This window comes from Phocoena phocoena, chromosome 20, assembly GCF_963924675.1.
Source record: "Phocoena phocoena chromosome 20, mPhoPho1.1, whole genome shotgun sequence".
NCBI classification, from domain to species: domain Eukaryota; kingdom Metazoa; phylum Chordata; class Mammalia; order Artiodactyla; family Phocoenidae; genus Phocoena; species Phocoena phocoena.
The window spans coordinates 58,887,758-58,910,378 of NC_089238.1; the positions used below are offsets into that span (position 1 = coordinate 58,887,758).

The 22,621-nt window shown below is 55.4% G+C and overlaps 1 protein-coding gene across 1 annotated transcript in view; it reads left to right on the forward strand.

The window, feature by feature from the left end:
* The window catches only part of ACSF3 (acyl-CoA synthetase family member 3), a 51,934-nt gene that overhangs the window by 8,751 nt on the left and 20,562 nt on the right, over positions 1–22,621 (forward strand). The window contains exons 4-6 of the mRNA XM_065899696.1: positions 6,734–6,888; positions 8,464–8,609; positions 15,569–15,681. Of these exons, the coding sequence (XP_065755768.1) occupies positions 6,734–6,888; positions 8,464–8,609; positions 15,569–15,681 (414 nt within the window). The remainder of the gene's footprint in view (positions 1–6,733; positions 6,889–8,463; positions 8,610–15,568; positions 15,682–22,621) is intronic.

A 22,621-nucleotide genomic window follows, 5' to 3' on the forward strand; every position in this document is an offset into this window, starting at 1 on the left:
GGTGGCAGCGAGGGCACTGCCCTCCACCTCGGGGAGCAGCCTGGCCAGGCCAGCGCGGACTTGGCGGACAGAGTTTCTTTAACAAGCCAGTGGGAAGTAGGATGCCCCACAGGATTTCCAGCAAATCTGCACGTCAGAGCTTGGAAGGGAGCTGAGGGATTCTGTCCAGACTAACACAGTGGTGTGAGAAGATAGCAAGAAAGCTGCAGGGCCTGGTCAAGGTCACAGCCACTGCTGGGCGGGAAGGCCTATCAGGAGGTCTCTGTGCCCCGGGGATTCTCACAGGCACTTTGCTCTCGGCGGCTGGACCCCTGCTCGTGCACGTGGTTTTACTTCCTCAGTTTCTCATCAGTCTTTTCCTCGCAGTTTTTGTTTATGAAATTGTGTGTCCTGTAGACTTTCCCCAGTCTGATCTTGTGGATTACATCCCTGTGGTGTCGTTTAGCATGCCTCGCTATCCCTTATACTTCTTGAAAGTTGGTAGTTAGGTCTAGAGGCGTGATGAGGTTCAGGGTTTTGTTTTGCTTTGGCAGGGAGGAGACTTCACAGGCAGTGTGTGTATCTGTCCAGCAGGGCACATAACGCCCAGTTGTCCCTCTCCTTCTGACGTCAGCATCGCTGATGCTCATGGCCTAGAGCTGTCAACTCACCGGGGTTTGTAAAGTGGGGAATGTTGTCACGCTTCTTTTATTTAATTGAGGCATAAATTACATACAGTAAAATGTATGTAAACTGAGTATGTGTCTGTGTGACAGTCACCACGCAGATAAAGACAGAGCACGTTTACATGGCCCACAGTGTTCTCTCCTAGTCGGGGCTGCACCACAGCTGAGTTTCACAGGCTCTTCATATACGTGGACCCCATAGTATGTGTCCTTTTGTGCTTTTCAGTTAATCGTACTATTTTAAGATTTACTCTTGAGTTCCATCAATTGTAATTCGTTCTTTTTGTGTTGCTGTGTTGCCTTCCTTTGTATAAAAGCACCACAATTTATCCATTCTTCTGTTGAAGGAGGTTGGATTGTTTCAAGTTTGGGGATCTTTTGAATAAAGCTGCTATAAGCATTTGCATAAAGATCTTTCTGTGGACATTTCTCTTGGATCTGTACCTGCTGGTGCTGGACACCCACTGGGCTGGATGTATATTTAATTATGGTTGGAAGTGCCAAAGAGTTCTGCAGAGTGGGTGCATGTTTCATCCTCCCAGCAGCAATGTGTGAGAGTCCTAGTTACTCCAGATCATTACCCACACTTACTGTGGTCAGTCTTGTTGATTCTAGCCACCTCAGTGAGGGTGCTTTTGTTTCCTTTTATTGAGTTTTAGTTTCCATGAAGTGAAATGCACAGATCTAAGTGTACAGTTTAGTATGTTTTGATGACTGCACTTGTATAACCCACACCCAGGCTGGGAAAGAAAACATTCCCATTGCCCCAGAAGTTCTTTCGTGACAACCCCCAGTCACCCCCCTGCGGGCAACCACGTCTTCTGGTCTTTGTTACTATAAGTTAGCTGACCTGTTCTTGAAATTTGCATGTAATGGGATCAGCGTCTGTAGGCTTTGTGTTTCCCTTCTTCCACTGGGCATCCTTTGAGGCTTATCTGTGCTGCGTGTGTAAGCGGCGAGCGAGTTCCTTCCATCACCGAGGACCCACAGTTGTCATCCCTTCTCCTGTACATGGGCATCTGGCTTTTCCCAGTTTTGGCTTTATGAATGAAGCTGCTGGGAACATTCTCACACGTCTTTTTGCAGACGCACATTTCCATTTCTTCTGGGTAAATACCCAGGGTTAGAACTAGTGGGTCACAGGATCATGCATGTGAAATGTTTTAAGAAACTCCCAGCCCTTTCCCAAGTGCTTATCCGTTCTATGCTCCTGTCTGCAGCGTGCCCCACCCTTTAGCAACTGAGTCGCGCTTTCTAGATTTCAGCCATCCTAGTGGGTGTGTAATGCTGCTACCTCACTGGCCTCATAAGATTTGCATTTCTCTGATGAGTGATCGTGTTGAGAGCTTTTCATACGCTTACTGGTCATTCAGAGATTTTCTTTTTATGAAATGCCTCTTCAAGGCTTTTGTCCATTTTTAAATTGGGTTGTCTTTTTATAACTAATCAGTAGGTGTCCCATATATATTATGGATAAAAGGCCTTTGTCAGAAATACGTGTTGTGAGTCTTTCCCCCGTCTCTGGTTTCTCATTTCACTTTTTTAATAGTCTTTTGATAAAGAGAATTTTAAATTTTGGTGAGTCTAATTTGGAAGTGGTAATGGTGGACATCATTGACTTATTCTCAATCTTGGAGAAACATTAATATTTCACTATTAAGTATGATGTTACTTATAGTATTTTGCAGATACCGTATATTAGCTTGAGGACATTCCTATCCATTGTTTTCTGAGAGTTGAATTATAGGGTGGGTTGAATATTATCAAATGGGTTTTCTTTACCTCTTGAATTGATTGTATAGAGTTACCCCCTTTATTTGTCTCCCTCTTTATTCTGTTAATGTGGTTAGTTATACTGATTAAAGTTTTGAATATTTCTAATTTCCTTTAGTAAACTTTCCCGGCCGTGATGCATTGCCCTTTTCACATACTCCTAGCTTTGGTTTGCTAATACTTGGTTAAGGCATTTGCTTCTGTGTTTACAAGGAACACAGGTCTGTGGTTTCCTTGTGACATCCTTGTTAGGCTTCTGTATGGGAGCTCTGCTCGTTTGTGAAAGGAGCGTGGCAGCCACCCCTCCTCCCCTTATCTGTTCTTTGGAAGTTTCTGTGTGGCTGAAAGTATTCTTTCCTTCAGCGTTTGACACAATTCCATTAAAGCCATCTGGGCCAACCTTTCTGGGAAGGTTTTTAATTAAGGATTCAGTTTCTTTTATAGATGTAGGACTTCAAATATTTTCTATTTTGTTTCTTGTGTCGGTTTTGGTACTTTAAAAAAAATAATTGTCCATTTCATCAAAATTGTCAAATTTATTGGCATAGGGTAGTTTATAATTTCTCCTCACTATCCTTTTAATATCTTTAGGATCCGTAGTGATGTCTCCTTTAGGTGTCTGATATTGGTAGTTTATGTTTTCTTTCTTTTTTCTTGATCACTCTTGTTTTAGAGGCCTATCAACTTTATTATCTTTTCTAAGAACCAACTGTGTTGATTTTCCTCTAATGCACCTGTGCTTTATATTCCTGTTCCTTCTGTTTCTTATTATTCCCTTCCTTCATCTTCATGACACACTGCTACTATTGTTGTTTTAAACAGTCAGGGGTCCTTAAAATTTCTTTAAATCACCCATATATTCCCTTTGCTGGCGCTCTTCGTTTCTTCCTTCAGATCTGTGTCTCTCTCTTGGGTCGTTTCCCTTAATCCTGATAGTTCTTATAGCGCAGCTTAAATATATATATATTTGTTTTATTTTATTTATTTTTGGCTGCATTCGGTCCTCGTTGCTGCGAGCGGGCTTTCTCTAGTTGTGGCGAGCGGGGGCTACTCTTCATTGTGGTGTGCGGGCTTCTCATTGCGGTGGCTTCTCTTGTTGAGGAGCACGGGCTCTAGGCACACGGGCTCAGTACTTGTGGCTCGTGGGCTCAGTAGTTGTGGTGCACGGGCTTAGTTGCTCTGCGGCACGTGGGATCTTCCTGGACCAGGGCTTGAACCTGCACTGGCAGGTGGATTCTTAACCACTGCGTCACCAGGGAAGCCCTGTAGTGCAGCTCGGCTGAAGACAAATTCTCTCAGCTGTGTTTCACTGAAAATGTTTTCATTGCATTGTCCTTTTTTAAAAATAGCTCTATTGAGATGTAATTCACATACCATAAAATTCACCTATCGTGAACGATGTAGTGATTTTACATAAATTTATAGGATTTGTTCAACTATTATCTCAGTCCCTATTCCCACACCCAGCCCCTGGGAACCACTGTCTGTCCTCCGTATCCACAGCGTTTCCTTTTCTGGGCTTTGTGTGTAAATGGAGTCATAGAACATGTGGTCTTTTGGGTCTGGCTTCTTTCACTCTGTAGAACGTCTTTGAGTTCTGTCTACGTTGTAGCATGTGTATTAGTACTTTGTCACTTTGGTCCCTGGGTAGTGCTTCAGCATGTGGCCGGGCCACGTTTGGTTCACCCATTTATCATTTATTGGGCATTTGGGTCAGTTCCAGTTTTTGCTGTGGACATTTACGTACAAATCCTGGTGTGGACACTCTTCATTTACCTTGTGTAGGTAAGTAGGATTAGAATTGCTGGGTGTGCGATGTTTATTGTTAACATTTTAAGAAACTGCCCCACTTTCCCCCAGTGGCTGTTCGTCCCCATTCTCATCAGCAGTGCGTGAGTTTCCCCACATCCTCACCAACGTTTGTTTTGTTGGTTTTTAAAACCATTGTTATGGTCATTGTAGTGGATATGACGTGGTATGTCATTGTGGTTTAAATTAGCATTTCCCTAATCACTGAGGACGGGGAGTGTTTTTTCATGGTCTTATTTGCGTCCGTGTATCTTCTTTGCTGAACTATCTATTGGGATGTTTGCCCATTTGTAAATTGGGTTATTTGTCTTCTTAGTATTGAGTTTATATATTCTGGATCCTGTCCTTTATCACATAGATGGTTTGCAGGTATTTTCTCCCATTTGGGCTTGTCTTTTCATTTTCTTAATGATATCTTGTGAAGCACACATGCTTTAACTTTTGATGAGATCTATTTTATCAGTTTTTTAATTTCATAGATCATGTTTTTGCTGTCGTATCTAAGAAATCTTTGCCTAACCAAAGGTCATGAAGATTTTCACCTATGTTTTTTCCTGAAAGTTTTATAGTTTTAGCTGATACGTTTAGGTCTCTGATCCACTTTGGATTAATTCTTAGGTACGGTGCGGTAAGGGTCGAAAGTTCATCCTTTCGGATGTCGATATTCAGTTGTCCCAGCGCAGTTTGTTGAAAAGATTATCCTATGGAAGTGACTTGGCTCCTCTGTCAAACTCAATTGGCCATCGTCATATTGATTTGTTTCTGGGCATCTGCTCCGTTCGTCTGTGTGTCTGATCTTACGCCAGCCTCACACGGCGTTGAATGCTGGTGCTTTGGAGTAAGTTTTGGGTCAGGAAGCGTGCGTCCTCCGCCTTCCTCCCTCCTTCTCACATTTGTTGTTGTGACTCTTACGAGTCCTCTGCCTTTCCCTGTAAACTGCAGGGTCAGCTTGTCAATTTCCGGAAAACACAGCTGCTGGGGTTTGGGGAGAGCTGCCACCTTAGCGATTAGCGACACTGAGTCTTCCCATGTGTGGACGTGGATGTGTCTCCACTGACCAAGCACGTCTGTCTTTCCTGACAGGTCAGAGTGTGTCATCTTGTCCCACACGTGGTGACACTCTTCTCTTTCTCCTCTTTCCTGTCTGTACTTCGGTTTAGGTCATTCCCATTGACTGCTGTCTTTGCTGCATCTAGTCTGTTCAGCGTACCCAGTGAATTCCTAGTTTCACATAATGTGCTTTCCAGCTTATAATGGTTCTCTTGCAGTTCCACTTCTCTGATGAAATCCTTGATCATCCCCCATTTCATTTACCTTTTCTGAATCTCTTAACCTACTTATTAATTTAAATTCCTTGCATGAGAATTCCAACATCCGTATTGAGGGGCTGCTTCTATTGACTTTTTTCTTAGTTATGGGTCACATTTTTCTCTTTTCATACATGACTTTTTTTTTTTCCCTGCGGTTCGTGGGCCTCTCACTGCTGTGGGTTCTCCCGCTGCGGAGCACAGGTTCTGGACGCGCAGGCCCAGCGGCCACGGCTCACGGGCGGCACGTGGGATCCTCCCGGACCGGGGCACGAACCCGCGCCCCCTGCATCGGCAGGCGGACTCCCAACCACTGCGCCACCAGGGAAGCCCCATACATGCTTTATAGTGGGGGCGGGGTTGTCTTGAAAAGAACGATGTCATTTTCCCCCCAAAGGGGAGTGCCTTTGCTCTGTCAAGCAGCTGTGGTGAGGAGGTAATTGCAAGTGTGCGATCAGCGACTGGGGCAGGCCGGGCCGGCCGCAGCGTTTTGGACGCCTTGAGGGGAAGGCTGTCTGTGTGGGGTGTCCTGAGCACCCCGCGCTCCCCGTCCCGCCCTGACCATGGGCTCATGCGGTGGCTGAACGGAGAGCGCCCCTTCTCCGGAAGATGAGGGCTAACGCACGAGCACGTTCTCAGCATAAGCTGAGACACTTGAGGCATCTTTACATTAAAACGAGAAACACCCGTTACAGAGTAAGATACAAACTTCACATGACTTCTTCCGAGAAAACAGCAGACGCCATCGGCTCCCCGTGCGTGCGTGCCCGTCCGCCAGACGCTGTGCTCAGGCCTACCTGGCCCCTCCTGCAGCTCCGTCCACCCTCGTCCGCGTGGCTGGAAAAGTCTGAGGCGCCACGTCTCCCCTGACGGCAGATCCGAGGCCGGTGCCCAGGCCCAGGGCCACTCCTCCCCCCGGTCCTCTTCCTTCTCACGGGCCACCCCTGAGGCCAGACGCCAGTGTCCCCTGCACAGTGACTCCACGGAAGGTCCGGGAGCTTGTGTCACCCTGTCAAAGTGAGACCCCCTTTGAGACGGGAGCCGCTTACAGCCTCTCTGATGCTTAAGAAAAGGGGGGTCCTCTGCTGAGAGCACTCGTCGTGGAACCGAGGGTCCGTACGTGTCTGTGCATGTGTGTCTTCTAATCTTTTTGCTGTGTGCTTCCTTTTTTCTTTTTAGGTTTGGGAAAAGTTCTTAAGCTCTGAAACTCCACGGATTAATGTATTTATGGCAGTGCCTACCATATACAGCAAGTTGATGGATTATTACGACAAACATTTTACCCACCCTCATGTCCAGGATTTCGTGCGTGCAGTTTGTGAAGAAAAAATCAGGTAAATGAAAATAGTCCACCTTCCCATCCAGAAAGCCAAATATAACTTATTTTTAGTGAGTCAGTTCTACTAAGTTTTAGGGAGCAGTATTTTTTCTTTGCTTTAAAATGTGTATCTACATCTCTCTCTACGTATCTGTGCTCCCAGCGCAGCTGCCTGTGTTCTGTATCCGTGTCTCTGTTCTATCTCTGGGTCTCTTTGTCCCTCTGTCTCTGTCTGTCCGCCTGTCTTCCGGTAGAGTCTGAAGGATGAGGATGGGAAAGTCCTTTCTGACCCCACACCTGCTGGCTCTCAGCCCTGCCCCCTCCCTGACCCCATGCAGACACACTCCCTGACAGACGTGTGGCTGTCTGGCCCCTTCGGTGGCATGGGGTTTGCTCTGCGTGTTCCCGTGAGCCTGCCAACTGCAGCTCCTCTCTGCTCGTGGTCAAGTGCTTCATCTGCAGGGCACACAGAAGTGAGCGGTTTGGCAGGTCTTCGCAGGCACGATGACACGTGCGCCCAAGAGGTGTGACACGTGTGTCTGTGGCAGACACAGCCTTTAACAGGGCAGCGAGTTGGCGCTGGACAGCCACGAGCTTCATGGCCTCTGTGCGTCTGATTCCTAGTCCTTGAGAGGAGCTCAGGAAAGCCCTTCGTTTCCTGGAGAGAATTTCCAGTTACCCAAGACGAGCATTTCATCTTGTTCTTCTGCTCCCATTCAACCACTCTTTGCGCCTTTTCTGTAAAGACGTTTTGATGGAACTAGAGCCCTTTTCTGAGGGTGCCACGCCAGCACCTCCCTGGTCTGGCCTCCCACGAGGCACCGTGGTGGGGCTGGGATCCAAAGCGCAGCCACCAGGACAAGAGTGGGACTGGTAGCACAATGTACCCAGGTCTCAGGAGCCAAGGGCAAGAGTGAGACCAGAGAGGGGAGGTGAGGGTGACTCCGGGTGACAGGCCCTCAGATCTCAGCAGCCGGGCTCCTGGGGGGCGGGGGGTCCTTGTGCCTGCACCTCCGGGCGGGGCACAGGGGTGGTCGTTGCTCCGGCCCCCACTACAAGCAGAAGCACCTTCCTTCTTGCACACAGTGCTTTCGGGACATGGCGCATGCCGAGGCTCTCATGTCAGATCGATGTCGTTGTCAGTGAGCCGTCAGCACCAGGCAGTGTTCGTGGAGGAGCCCCCGTGCGCCCCTCCCTGGAGGCTGCCTGCTTCCGTCTCCCCCACTCCGCCTCAGACCCGGTGGTGTTTTGTCCCCAAAGTAGACAAGCTATCATCGCGTTCCTCTTATCACTGCTCTTTTCGGGGCTGTTTGTGGACAGCACGTTGACTGTTTGCAGAGCGTGCCACCAGGGACCCTCAAATCACTTTTCCTTTTACTGTCTTTACCCCTTCCTTGTGAAGACCTATTTGCATTCTAAAATATACCCAAGATTCTTTCCAAAGAACAGAGTTAAATTTCAGCCCGAACTGCACTTTTAGCCGTGAGTTAAAGGGTGACGGTGACTGGGGTGCTGGGCGCGTGTGGCTCTCACCGGGCTGAAGAAGCCATGTGCTCCCGAGAGCTCAGGAGCCTGTGGTTGTGCCGGGCAGGTTGATGGTCTCGGGCTCGGCCGCCCTGCCCCTGCCTGTGCTGGAGAAGTGGAAGGGCATCACCGGCCACACTCTGCTGGAGAGGTACGGGATGACGGAGATCGGCATGGCCCTGTCCAACCCCCTGACCGCAGCTCGCCTGCCAGGTACGAGTGGCGCCCGCCAGCCGTGTCCTCCCTCTGCTCTGGGTCCTCGGGTGGGCTATTCTGTGGAGGATGCTCCCCTGCTGGGCTACGGTCACGTTCTCAGGGTGGCAGTGTCCTTCCCAGGTGACCCAGACGCCGTGTGCTTGGCAGGGCGCCCCCCTCCCCCCCTCCCGGGCTGGGGGCTGCTTCCGTCCAGACCAGGTCGCCCGCAGCCCAGAGTTTCCCATGCAGGTGCCCTGAGCCACACAGGCCGGTGGCAGCGGGAGAGACGGCAGGTGTCGGGGGCGAGGGAGGAGGGACATCCCGCCTGTGCTCAGGGACCTGCACGCGTCTGGAGGGTCTGCTGCTCTAGACGGGTTCCTGCCCTTTGGTCTTCCTGTCCCGCCTTCTCTAGGCCATTCCACATAAACAGCCTTCACGTCCCGGGTCCCTGACAGGGAACCTGCAGGCCTGAGGCCTGAGACGTGAGCCTGTTCTGTCCTGGGCCCTTTTCTAGCTCTCCCGGTCAGTACCCTCCAGCTTGTCCAAAACACAGTAGGCGTCTGGAAATAAACGTTAAGTCATCGTGTGCCTGTACTTGCCTCTGTGCATGCACTTGTCTTGCACGGCAGTAAAAGGCACCCTTCTGGTGGGCAGGTCTGTGAGTTTTCAGTGTGTCTGCCGTCATACTCGGGTAGACGAAGTTGAATCACCTCCAGACCTTCCCCCTTTGGCGGTCAGCGCCTCCTGCCCCAGGCCGGCGAGCACGTCCCTGGTTCCTCTCCCTGTAGCTGTGCGTCTCCTGGAACGACACAGAGGCACAGCCTCCAGGACTTGCCTTTGGGTCTGGCTTCTCTCACTTGGCAGGACGAGTGTGAGACACATCCTGTACCGAGCAGCACCTTCGGCGTTCACCCGTCCGCCACTGAAGGACGCTGGGTCGTGTCTAGCCGCGGGCAGCCCCCAGGCGGCTGTCGTGGAGGTCTGTATGCAGGGTTTTGTGCGAATGCGTGTTTACATCTCGTGGGCAGACGCCTCAGAGTACAACTGCTGGGTCAGAAGGGGGCGTGAGCCTGACTTTCTAAGAAGCTGCAAACTGTCCACACGACAGCCCCGATACTGGGCTGGTCTTACCCCTCTGATGGCCTTGGAGAAGTCACACAGACGGAGCAAGTGTTCGCACTGTCGGGCCAGGACACCCTCTGTCGGGCGGGGGCAAAGGCCCCGGGACAGAGGGACCTGCGCCCGTGCCCTAAACCCGAGGCTTCTGGGCAGAAATTCTCGAATCTTAATTGGCTGCAGCTCTTGAGGCTCAGGGTTCTGCCGTGGCTGTGCGTGGCCTCTTCTCGACAGCGGAACCAAGCGCCCGGGGTCTTTTCTCACCCGTGAAGCAGGCGGCTCACAGTGGGTGCACGGCCGGCTCTTTGGTTTAGAAACAATGAAGGAAGTAGCCGTCAACCTTGAATCCAGGAGTGAGTCCCTGAGCACCGCTTCCGGAGCAATCAGGCTGTGTCCTCTGTGCCCCTGACTCCTGGGCCGGACTTCTTCCAGCCGGGACTCTGGGCTGCTCCGGGGACACATCCTGCCAGCCTGGCCCATCACAGGTTCCCTGGCGGCCCGGAGGGGCGCGTGGCCTGAAGGATACTGTTTGCTCGGCTGAGGCCCCAGGTGGTGACCTGAGCTGCTGGGCCTGACATGCGTTGATAGGAGGTTGCTATCAGATACAGGGCTTACCGGACAGGCGCTCCAGGACCCAGTGAGGCACCGTCACCGAGGCCGGACAGAGCCACAGGACAATTAAAGTCACCTGGCCACAGCTGACACCGTTCTAAAGGGAGGCGGAAGGACAGCCTGCCCTTCTGACTGCAGCCAGCCTGTTGCCCAGTGGACACCAGGAGGACATTCAGTCCCTGCGGGTGTGGGAGGGGCCCGTCCCGAGCTGTGGCAGAGGCCGCGTCCACGCGGTGTGGGGCCCGTGTCACGCGGTGTGGGGTGCGTGTCACACGGTGTGGGCAGGGGCGCGTGCACGTGGCGTGGGAGGGGCAGCGTCACACAGTGTGGGAGGGGCAGTGTCAGGCGGTCTGGGAGGGGCCGCGTCACGCTGTGTGGGCGGGGCAGTGTACACGTTGTGTGGGCGGGGGCCGCGTCACGTGGTGTGGGGGGCAGCGTGCACGAGGCGTGGGAGGGGCAGCGTCACACGGTGTTGGAGGGGCAGCATCACGTGGTGTGAGCGTGGCAGCGTGCAAGAGGCGTGGGAGGGGCAGCGTGCACGAGGAGTGGGGGGGCAGCATCACGAGGTGTGGGAGGGGCTGTGTCCACGCGGTCTGGGAGGGGCTGCATTACGCGGGTGAGCGTGGCAGTGTGCACGTGGTGTGGGTGGGGCAGCGTCAGGCGGCGTGGGAAGGCCCCCATCCTGCGGTCTGGGAGGTACTGCGTCACGCGGTGTGGGCGGGGCAGTGCCATGCAGTGTGGGCGGGGCAACGTGCACTAGGCGTAGGAGGGGCAGCGTCACGGGGGGTGGGAAGGCCCCCATCCCGTGGTATGGGAGGGACTGCATCACGCGGTGTGGGAGGGGCCGCATCTATGCTCTGTGGGAATGGCCGTGTCATGCGGTCTGGGAGGGGCAGCGTGCACGCGGTGTGGGCGTGGCAGCGTCTCGCGGTGTGGGAGTGGCAGCGTGTACGCAGTGTCAGAGGGGCCGCGTCGCGCGGTGTGGGCGGGGCAGCGTGCACGTTGTGTGGGCGGGGCCCCGTCACGCGTTGGGGGGGCCGCGTCCCGCGGTCTGGGAGGGGCTGCGTCCCGCTGCGTGGGAGGGGCAGCCTCATGCAGCCTGGGAGGGGCAGCGTCACGCGGCGTGGGAAGGATAGCGTCCACGCGGTGTGGGCGGGGCCGCTTCTCGCGGTGTGAGACGGGCAGCGTGCACGTGGCGTGGGCGGTGCAGCGTCACGCGGCGTGGGAAGGGCAGCGTGCACTTGGCGTGGGCGGGACTCCATCTAGTTGGGTGTAGGAGGCTGGCCCTGCGTGGTTGACCCTGCTCTGTTCCACCCACTGGGGTAGGGGCGGGGGCTTCTGGGGTCTGAGCAGCTGCCCTGCCCTAACAGCAGTCTTTGTCGTTTGTAGACCTAACTTTAACAAATCATAGGTGTTTCTGTGGAGATTTTAATGCCACCGTTGTGGTAGTGGTGCTGTAATTCGGACGTTTTCTTTTTTTTATATATAAATTTATTTAACTTTTATTTATTTTTGGCTGTGTTGGGTCTTAGTTGCTGTGCGCAGCCTTTCTGTAGTTGCCGCGAGTAGGGACTGCTCTTTGCTGTGGTGCGCAGGCTTCTCTTGTTGCAGAGCATCGGCTCTAGGCGTGCGGGCTTCAGTAGTTGTGGCTTGTGGGTTCAGTAGTTGTGGTGCACGGGCTTAGTTGCTTCGCTGCATGTGGGATCTTCCCGGACCAGGGCTGGAACCTGTGTCCCCTGCGTTGGCAGGCGGATTCTTAACCACTGCGCCACCAGGGAAGCCCTGTCAGTGTTTTCTTTATAGATGTTCTTAGCGGTTCAGGTTTCATTGAATAGGGTGGACAGTCCTGACTTCCTTAGGTTGGGAGAGGGGCTGGAGGTTGAATCAAGTACAAATGGCCAATGATTTAATCAACTGTACCTGCATAATAGAACTTTCATAAAAACCCAAAACGAGGCTGGTGAACACGGGTTGGTGTTGGAGTGTGATGTGCCTGGAGAGTGTGCAAGTTTAGAGACTCCCTCCCACCCACATACTTGCTAGAGGTGTGTCTTCCATCTGGCTGTTCCCACCTTGTATCCTTTGTAATGAAGTGATATTCTAGGAAGTGACCTGTTTTCTTGGGTTTTGAGAGACGCTCTAGCAAACTGTTTAATCCCAGGAGGGGCTCAGGGACCCCCAGTTTGCAGCCAAGTTGTACAGAAGTTGTGGGTAAGTGGGGACATGCCCCTGTGACTGTCAGTCCTGTGGGACTGAGGGCAGCCACTCACCTCCCTGGAGGCCACAGCAGATCCCATAGGGTTCCCTTCTCCACAGCATCTCCCCACATCTCCCTGTGTTCCCAGCGCCTGGATGGAGCCTCTGCTTCCTCCTTTCTGTAAGTGTTACTGAACTGAGCCAATTTACTGACCCTGGGTTGTGGTGAAGGAAAGTGCAGGATCCAGGAAAGGAGAGCGAGCGGCTGGTGCTCAAAGGACCCAGACTCCTTATGGCTTTCAGGGAAGGGCTATTAAAGGCGACATTTGCGGGGAGGGCTGCAGGATGTGTGACATCCCTCTGACTGGTTGGTGGTGAGGTAACAGGGTGGTGTCCCAGGAATATCAGTCATCAGCCTTCTGGCTCCAGCGAGTCTGGGGGTCTCAGCATGTAGTCACCATCCTCCACCCGGGTGGGGGCCTCCGTTCACGCGGAACAACTCCGAGATGCGCGTCAGCTTAGTGTGTGCGTCTCTTGAGGAGGATGTGCGACTCTGTCTTATGACCGGTTTATCGTTTGAGCTGTGAGGTAACTGCTTTTTCTTTGTGTCTGTGTTCCTCTATTTCTCTAATTAGTAACTGCCTCAGTCTGCTCTCTGGATCTCAGGGAAGGTTTAGGAGACTAAAGCGTCTTTTTACAAACACGAAACGAGGGACATGGAGGGGCTTTCGTCCTCCGAGGATCCCCAGGGCGCACGCGTCAGGAGGCGTGGCCGTCTGGAGGGCTCGGGCCTGAGCAGGCGTCACAGCACTGCGGGGACGAGAGCTCAGAAGAAACGGGAGGAGGAGCAGATTTCACTCCTGAGCGAGGCGTCTGCTCGTGCTGAAGATTCTGCACCTGGCTTAATGCAGTGGCTTCTGATGAAATCATCACGTTCCTCCTGACGGCTCAGGGTGTGTTCATGGAACGCTTTACTTCTGCCACATACGAAAGGAATCACCCTGACCAGTCTCAGAAAGTGATAAATCGATTCACACGGCAAGAAAGCCTCTCACTGCCTGGGAAGCCAGGAAGAAGGACCATCAGCCCTGTGGGCCCGACCGATGTCCTCTTACACACGGCCTTTCTCTCCTGCACTTTATCAACCCATTTCTTCCCTTAAACCTTCTGTTCTGTGGCTTTTACACACACCCCGAGGGCTAAATCCTAGGTCAGCCTGCTGACATTTGGCCATGGAATATGAGCAATTGGGAGTGATGTGAAGACCTGGGAAAATCTGCAAGATGCCTGGGCCTGGTCTGTAACCAAGCAATCAGAGCTGTGGCCCCGCCGGTCCTTATCAGACGTGAGGTCCAAGGAGGAGCAGCGCAGACGACAGGGCTGAGACAGGCGCTTCACTGGAGACAGATCCAGAGGGAAGCTACGACGCTGAGGTCCGCTGGGAAACACATCCCGAGTGTCGGGACTGTGGCCGCCTTGGCCCCGGGTCCTGCAGAGCCTGCAGGAGGGCAGGGCTTGGACCCAGCTCACGTTCACAGCCTAGGTCTTGTCTCTGGTCCTCGTGTCTTGTCTGCAGCTGAGGTGGAACACCTCCTTTTCCAGGCTGTCTCCGGTCTTGAGCGTCCTGGCACTCGTGCAGCCATTGGCCGCAGCAGAAAGAGAGAAGGATACATGCCTGGCGGTTCCTTTCATACACAACATCCAGGGGGCAAGTCCACGGAGAATGGGTTAGTGGTTGCCGGGGTGGAGGGAAGATACGACAGCTGACGGGGACAGGTTTCCTTCTGGGCTGGTGGAAAGTTCTGGAGCTAGATGGAGGTGGTAATGGGACCGTGTCGTGAATGTGCCGAATGCCCCTGAATCCTAGGCTTTATAATGAATAGCTGCATCATATATGGATTTCACTGTAGTTTTTAAATCTTTGGAAGCAAAACAGAAGGAGGGGAGGAAGGAGGAGGAAGATGCGGCGGGGGCGGCCCCCAGGACCTCAGACAGAAGACAGGCTGAGGAGGACAGGGCGGCGCCATCTAGCAAGCGGAGCCCTGTGTCACAGACTTTTGCAGGCGTGTGGATCCCAGAGCACTAAGCAGCTCGTGGAGTTTGCCAAGTGGGCTTCCCGGGACTTTTCTCCTGTGACAAGTCCTCATTGATAAGAGTTAAAATAAAGGCCTTGAGGGGCTTCCCTGGTGGCGCAGTGGTTGGGAGTCCGTCTGCCGATGCAGGGGACACGGGTTCGTGCTTCGGTCCGGGAAGATCCCACATGCCGCGGAGCGGCTGAGCCCGTGAGCCATGGCCGCTGAGCGTGCGTGTCCGGAGCCGCAGCGGGAGAGGCCGCAACAGTGAGAGGCACGCGTACCGCAAAAAAAAAAAAAAAAAAAAAAAAAAAAAGGCCCTGAGACCTTGAGGTGAAGCGTTTGGCCCTGGAATCTCTGCCCCGCCTCAGGTATTCATTACAGTGGCCACGGGGACTCCACTGCGGCCAGGGCACCACCTGACCTAACCTTTGCAGGTTCAAAAGTTGATTATAGCCACACAGGGGTGAAGACGCTGAGCCACGCACGGGCGCCTAACGAGCGAGCCGGGACGCTGGCTGCGTCACCCCTGCCGTGAGGATCCGCTCACCCTCTGGCATCTGGCCCACTCCAGTCCCTCGCCAGCGACAAACTGCGGTCATCGGTGCCCTGACCGCTCAGCCAGGCGCTCCAGTGAGATAGAAGTGCCCTTGCATCTTGCCCTGGGCACCGGACGGCCCTCTCGAAGTGACCTGGAGGCCCTGTAGGGCGTTCGAAGCCCTGGCTGCTGCTCTGCGTGTCCCGCCTAAGGCTGTGCTTCTGGCTCCTGGGGCTTCGCCCGGCTGTGTGCACGTGACAAGGGGCAGGACCCCTGTGTGCGCACGTCATGTCCACGCGGGATTCCCACGTGTGTGCACGTGACATCCACGCGGGCTCCCCCCACCTGCGTGTGTGCACGTGACGTCAGGCAGACCTGAGCAGCTCTGTCCTTCAGAATGCTGCTGACCGCCTCTTTCCCTCGCGCCTCCCTGCCCCCTGCAGGCTCTGTGGGGACCCCGCTGCCCGGCGTCGAGGTGCGCATTGTGTCCGAAAACCTGCAGAAGGACGGCTACCCCTACGTTGTCCACGCGGAGGGGAATGAGGAGGACACCAAGGTGAGCCCCTGTGTTCTCTCTGGCGGCACGTGGGCATCACGCGGCCACGACCTCCCAGGAGGCCGATGGCAGAGGGTGAGTCCCCACCGCTCGGGGACGGGCCTGAACTGCGGCGCCGCTGGCGGGCCTTGACTCGGGGCGGTGCTGGTGTTGGGGGCATTGCCTGCCGTGTGGACGGTGCAGAGCAGAGTGAGGCCCAGCAGGGCTCCCCGCGCTCAGCCGGGCTCCTCCTGGGCTCTGTCCTCTGGGCCACGTTGAGCTGGGTCCTGATAGCCTCAGCTAGGAGAGCCCGAGTTCAAGCAGAGATCATTGTCGGCAGGATCTTGTTAAAACTTCTGCGGTGGCGGGACGCTGGCACCCGCTCAGAGTGGACGCCGACAGTGTCACCGGCCCCCAGCCTTGCAGTCACCCATTTGGACAGATTCACGGAAGCTGTAAATTGAGGTTCCCCGCTTGGGAAGTCACTGTTCCCTGCTTTCTGTGCTGTTCTAAGCTCCGGGGGTCAACGGAAAGAGAGGACTGTTGTCTCGTTTCAGTGACCCAGGTCTGCTGGTCATGAGAGGTCAGGGTCACAGCAGAGGCTCGGGTTTGCTGGAGGTGGAATTTTGATTTGAGAGATTGTTTTCTTCACAGCGGATGTACATACTCTTGACCTCTGTCACCGTGAGAAGTTTTAGAAGCTGAAAGTAGCAGCGATCCTGCCTCTCAGTTGTGCCAGGAGGGGCGGCGGACAGGCCCTGCCCTTGTGGGCCTCGGTCTGCAGTGGGAAACGGCAGCGTTCAATAGATGGTTGTTGAATGTCTTAGCTCGAGAACGTAGGCGCAACTTGGGTGGTTTTTACTGTAATTTTATGGAAAATGACACCAAGAAGTATGTATCCGTTTACTCAAGAACCTCTCACCTGGACCTCCCTTGCTGGGCTCGTGCCCCCTCGGCCTCTCCTCCCACACGTGATGGCCCTCCAGACCAGCCTTGCTCCCGCCCACGCTGTGTGGGCAGCTTTCAGGGTGGCCTCAAGGTCCCCAGCCATGGCTCTCGCTCCCTGGCTGCCTGCTGCCTGGGCTCTTGCGTCAGCCCAGCTGGTCCAGGGCCGTCAGCCATGCCCATGGCTTAGGGTCCTTTTCTGGCTCTTGGCCTGTGCCCTGCGGTCCTCTCTGCCTGCCTCTTGGGGACTCGTGCTCACACCCGAGTCACCTGTCCCAGCGTCCAGCCCTCCTGCAGTAATGGGGCTGCCTCCCCTTGCTGGATGCTCAGTCCACCGGTTCTGGGTGTCGTTCCGGGGACCCCGCTTGGGAGGAGGTCCCCAGCAGAGCAGCGTCGGGGCATGTGGGTCCATCAGGGTGCCAGAGAGGAGGTGCGGGTGGACAGCGTCTCCCTCCTCAGTCACACTGAACTTTAACAACTTGGGGCAAGCAGCCGCCCCCTCACCCGGCTCCTGCTGGGGGCTGTAGGGGTTTCCTCACTGAAACGCGCTCAGAATAGGAGGTGGCAGCCTGGCCCTGAGCATCTTGACGGTCCGAGAAGGAAGCGTGTGGTCCACGGTGTGGGGGCTCGGGGGCGGTGGAGACAGGGCAGGGATGACGATCTGCCGGCCACAAGCGAGGCCTCATAAACGTGAAGGTAAGGAGGCCTGGAGCTAGCGGCGGCGTGTTCTTGAGCGTTTCCAACTCAGTCGAGGGGTCAGTGAGACACACGGTCCAGAATGGAGCCGTCTCCATGGCCGATGACGGCCCGGGGCGGAGAGCGCAATCACAGGCCGGTTGCCCCCGGGGGCGGGGGTGGGCCTGGGCCTGGGCCTGGGCTCGCTCCCCGGCTGGTCAGAGGCCACCGCCGTCCCCCGCCTCCCCGCTGCCGGGAGCACGACAGGGGCACTCCTCACCTCCCATGGCTTTCCCCAGGAGCCGCCTCCCGGCTGGGGGTATTGCTCACCGCCCCGCCCCCGGGACCCTTGAGGGGAACAAGGCCAGACTCCACACTCAGGTGGGCGAGACCTCCGTGGAGCCTCCGCCTGGGTCCCCGCGCTGCGCAGGACGGGCTGGGACGGGGTGCGCCCTGAAGGCAGGAGAACCGGGCTCAGGCCTTGCTGAGGAAGCGCCTGCGCTCGGCTTCTGTGACGTCACGGGCACTCCCCGTTGCTGACGGTGGCAGTGAGGAGGACGCCGGCTGCTCGCCTGGCCTGGAAAGTGCTGGCTCTGTCCCTGACGGGGACTCGCAGCGAAAACCCATCCACTCGCTTCTGATCGCCCCCACGCTCGGCAGGTCCGGAGGGCAGGGACTCTTTCATGTTCTGAAATCTGGGGGGCTGCGGGCGGTGTGGTTCAAGGTTTTTGTTAACATTTAATTGGAAATCACTTCAAACTTACAGGAAAGTTGCAAAAATACCAGTGTGCAGAAAGCCCGCACGCCCTTTCCCGGTGCACTTGCCCTTCCCCTCTGTCAGGGCGCCATGCGGGCCAGCATGGGCTCCTGCAGCGTCTGTCCTCCTCTCACTGCCTGCCCGCCGCTATCCCCGCCCCCCCCCCCCCACCCATGACGCCGCGTGGCGACTCCCTCCACTGCAGGCTCTCTGGGGTCAGGGTCCTCTTTGCTTGTCATGAGGGCACATCTTGAACTTGGAAGTACCCCCTAAGCCTGATGGTCACAGGCCCTTTGACCCGAATGGCAGGCGCAAGGTCAGCACAGGCGCATTGACCAAGGAGACGTGTGTGGCGTGGCAGGCGTGCGCGCTGAGCCTGCGCCGGGGCAGCCGGGCTGGCGGTGGGCCAGAGCCTCTCTGGGGCTGACCTCTCTGTGGGGTCTGTGGCTGGGGCCTCTCCATCCTCCCTTCCTTACTTCTCTCCTCCAGCCCGCACGTGGGGAGGCCCCTGGGCTGGCGCCTGGGGAAGGAAGCGCAGCAGCGGTGACAGCGCCCACCAGGCAGTGCAGCGCTGCGGTCAGGGTCCCCCGCCTCTGAAGCCTGAGAGCTCTTGCTTCTCTGGGAACCGACCGCCGAGAATCAGGAGTGGTGACCAGGGGGCTCTTGGGCCTGTGTCTGCCCCGCAAAGGGGAGGCCCAGGGGAGGACAGGAGCCCTGTGAAGGCACAGGGTGCCCGGGCCAAGGGGTGCTCCCAGGCAGCAGGGAGAATCCGGTCCACTCCTGCCAGCCCAGAGCAAGGACAGAGGGAGGCTGTGGAGGCCGGATGCCTGATGCTCAGGGGATGCTCCCTTGTCCTGGGTATGGTCAGGGTCCCCTGCGCACCCTGCAGAGCATGGCTGGGCTCCTGCTGTGGATCCTCATCTGTGTCTCCCAGCGTGCGGGGGCCCTGGCCGCGCTGGGTGCTCCGTGGTCGGCGGCCTGGGGGCACTCCGGCGCCCCAGCCTCCACGGCTCTGCAACCATCACTTCCTGAGTCTTGTGCTTTGTCCGGCGGGACGTCAGGGGCTGGAAGAGCGGGCAGCCTCCCCACAGCGTGAGGGTCCCCTGGTCCCGGTGAGGTGGTTCCAGCTTCACGGTGTCCTCTGCCGTCTCCCGTGAGGCCCTGGGGATGGGGTGGGGGCTTTGTTTGCTGCGATGCTTCTTTTTGTGTGTCCCTCTTCCCAGCTGGCAAACTCTGCAAGCACGTGGTGTGGTCTCTCTCTCTTTTTTAAATTTAGTTATTGAGGTGTAGTTGTCTCTTTATTTATTTTTTCAATTTGCTCACTTACGGAAGAGCCAGATGCCAGCCAGCAGAGACGGGTCCATTGACAGATACGGGCCGCACTGCCGTGTGACGCAGAGGTGACCAGGCCTCACGTGGAACCCTCTTGTCTTGCAGAGGCTGCAGACACCCACGTGGGGTGTGGGACAAGCTGGGGCAGGAGGACAGTGGCAGCGAGCGCCGCTTCCCTTTATCCCCTTAAAATCAGTTACTTGGGCTTCCCTGGTGGTGCAGTGGCTGCGAGTCCGCCTGCCCATGCAGGGGATGAGGGTTCGTGCCCCGGTCCGGGAAGATCCCACATGCCGCAGAGCGGCTGGGCCCGTGAGCCATGGCCACTGAGCCTGCGCGTCCGGAAGCTGTGCTCCCCAACGGGAGAGGCCACAACAGTGAGAGGCCCGCGTACCGCAAAAAAAAAATCACTTTGTGTGGCCCATGTGCAAGCTGCCGCCCTGGACAGTGGGCTGATGTGTGGGGGCCTGTGCTCCCCCCCCCACCTGCCTCTTCCGTGCTCCCTCTCGCCACTTCCCCTGTCGCTGCCATGGACCATGGATTGCTGCACGGACCGTGGAGGTGGGGACGGGGACAGGAGCCCTGCGGGGCCTGGGCACGCTCTGCCCTGCGATGAGTGGTGGCGTGCTGTCCCCACAAAGGCACTCACTTCAGACAAGCAGCTGCCCGTCGTCAGCCGTGTGCTTCTGCCTCTTAGGGTGAGGTGGGTCCACTACCTCTTTTCCAAGGGCCTGTTAGGAGGTGGCAGGACCCTAAATGAGACTTTCACATGGGAAAGCGGGTCCAGTAGGCCCCCTGACGTGCCAGGTGAGCATCTGGAGCGCTTAGCACCCCTGTGCCGCTTGCCTGCCCCCAACTGTGCTTTTAATGTCCCCCTGGAGCTACCCCGCCCCCTCTGTTGGCTTCATCCTCCGTGTTGTGAGGGCCGGCTCCTGTCCTGGGGCTGGGCAGTGGGCAGTGAGCTACACAGCCCTCCCATCAGGATGCATTGGGAGCGGGGCCCATGGCCCAAGAGGCACCAGGCCTTTGGGGACAGGCTCTGTGGTGTGTCCGGTTCTGCCCCTGCCCCGGTCCTGCCCCCTCACCTGGGCTCCCACACCTTCCGCCAGCTCAACTCCCCCTCCTTGGAGCTTGGGTCATGGTTCCACCGGGGACTTTACAGCAACTCCCGCCTCTGAGATGCTTTCAGATGAGGAAGCACGTGTTCTCACGCCGGCAGCTCTCGGGCACGGCCCTGGCCGCCCAACGACAGAGTGGCCCTCGAACGAGGAGTACATGTGTCAGCTGTGGGTGCCCTGGGTCAAGACGTTCCTGTGCGCCCGAACGGGGTCCCCTGTGAGGGCAGCCAGACTTTTCTCTGCAGGGTGGATGGCAGGTGTGGTCTGAAGCCATGCAGTCGCCGGGAGTCCGGGTTCGGGATGCGTGCCTCGCCCCCTGCACCCAAGCTGGGTCCCCAGAGTACGGGGACTGCCCGCCCAGTCCCATGAACGGGTAGTGTAACTCCACGTGGTTCTGAGGCATGGCGGCAGAAACCTGCAGCGCCCTGGCTCTGCCTGTGACCTGGTGATACGCAGGACGGACTTTAGTCGAAGGCAGCGTTTATGGTTACACGCTATTTTAGGTTGTTTGTTATTAGAACTTCGAATTGGTGGTTCACTTTCCCCCTCCCTGAAGAAATGAAAAAATGCCTTGTCTTTCTCTGGCATAAAGAAAATGGTGACGTGTCTTAGTTTCTTTATTTTAAAGATGTTTTTTTGAAGTGGACCATTTTTTGAAGTCTTTATTGCATTTGTTACAGTACTGCTTCTGTTTTGGGTTTTTGGCTGTGAGGCATGTGGGATCTTAGCTCCCAGACCAGGGAACCCGCACCCCCTGTATTGGAAGGCGAAGTCCTAACCTCTGGACCGCCAGGGAAGTCCCATGTCTTAGTTTCTTGATACTTGCTTTCTGTAGACCAGAGACTCCCTGGCAGATCTGTACAAAAATTAGAACTGGGGAGTAGGTGTGTCTTTGTGGCATTGAACCGATGATGGGTGTATTAGATGAACCTAAGAACACGCTCAGATGGAGTGTTGAGTGGGATGGTGCTGAGTAGGTGAGGGGTCTTGAGGGGACTCAGTTCAAAGAGTTGGTTTCGGTTCCAGAAGACCTGACTCTATGCTCCGCGTGTCTGTGGCCACAGAGCCTGCATGCCCGCAGCTCCTGTGCTCGGGGGCTGGTCTGCGTGTCACGGGAAGGGGCAGAGCAGTGTCCGTGGACAGTGGTCATCCTTGTTCGCCAAATCCATGTCCCATCCGTGGCGAGGCACAGCCCAATTTCAGAGATGCTAAACGTGAAAAAATGTTCTGTGGAGTTCAAAAGTTAGTATCTTGCATTTCATGCAAGTTGCCTGGAGGAAGCTTGTGAATATCTTTTCTTACCTTATGAAATCAGGAATCTAGGACTCAGTGCTGGAGGTGGGCAGGAAGTCCTCTCTGACTGGATGAGCTCTGGTCCGCTTCTTGCCCACCATACAGGCCTGCTCGCCTGCGGTCAGCACGCACCTGGCTGTGGGTCCAGCATGATGGAGGAATAAAGGGAGGGTCCACAGACGACAGGCGCTGGAGTGAACGCAGCACAGGGTTGGGTGATCGTGTCTGTAAATGAACACACAGTAGGTATTGTCAGGACACAAGCACACAGTGATTTGAACAGGTGATGTGCAATACCCAGATGCCTGCCCTGAGACAGAAGAGTGACTGTGATAAGAGGTCTCTGTAGGGCACCCAGTGCTGGGGAGCGCTGAGGAAGAGGACACAGGGATGTGGATTTCTAAGGTAGAATGGCACTCAGTTAGAACTGCCCATTTCTCCGTTCAGTTCTGTCAGTTTTTTTGCTTCATATATTTTGATGGTTTGTCCTTAGGTGTGTGAATAAAGTCTGTTTTCTCTGATAGTACAGCCACCCTGGTCTGTTTTGGTCAGTTGGTATTTGCAGGAACATCTTGATCCATCCTTTTACTTTCCATCCACCTGTGTCTCTGGATCTCAAGTGAGCTTCTTGTAGGCAGGCTATACAACTGACCCTGTTTGCACAGGTCCACTTATATGTGGGGTTTTTTTTCCAGTAAACATGCACTACAGTATTACACGATCCACAGTTGGTTGAATCCATGAATGTGGAACCACAGATACAGAGGGCTGACTGTAAAGTTATATGCAGATTTTCAACTGTGTGGTGAGTCTCTGCCCATAACCCCCACATTGCTCAAGGGTC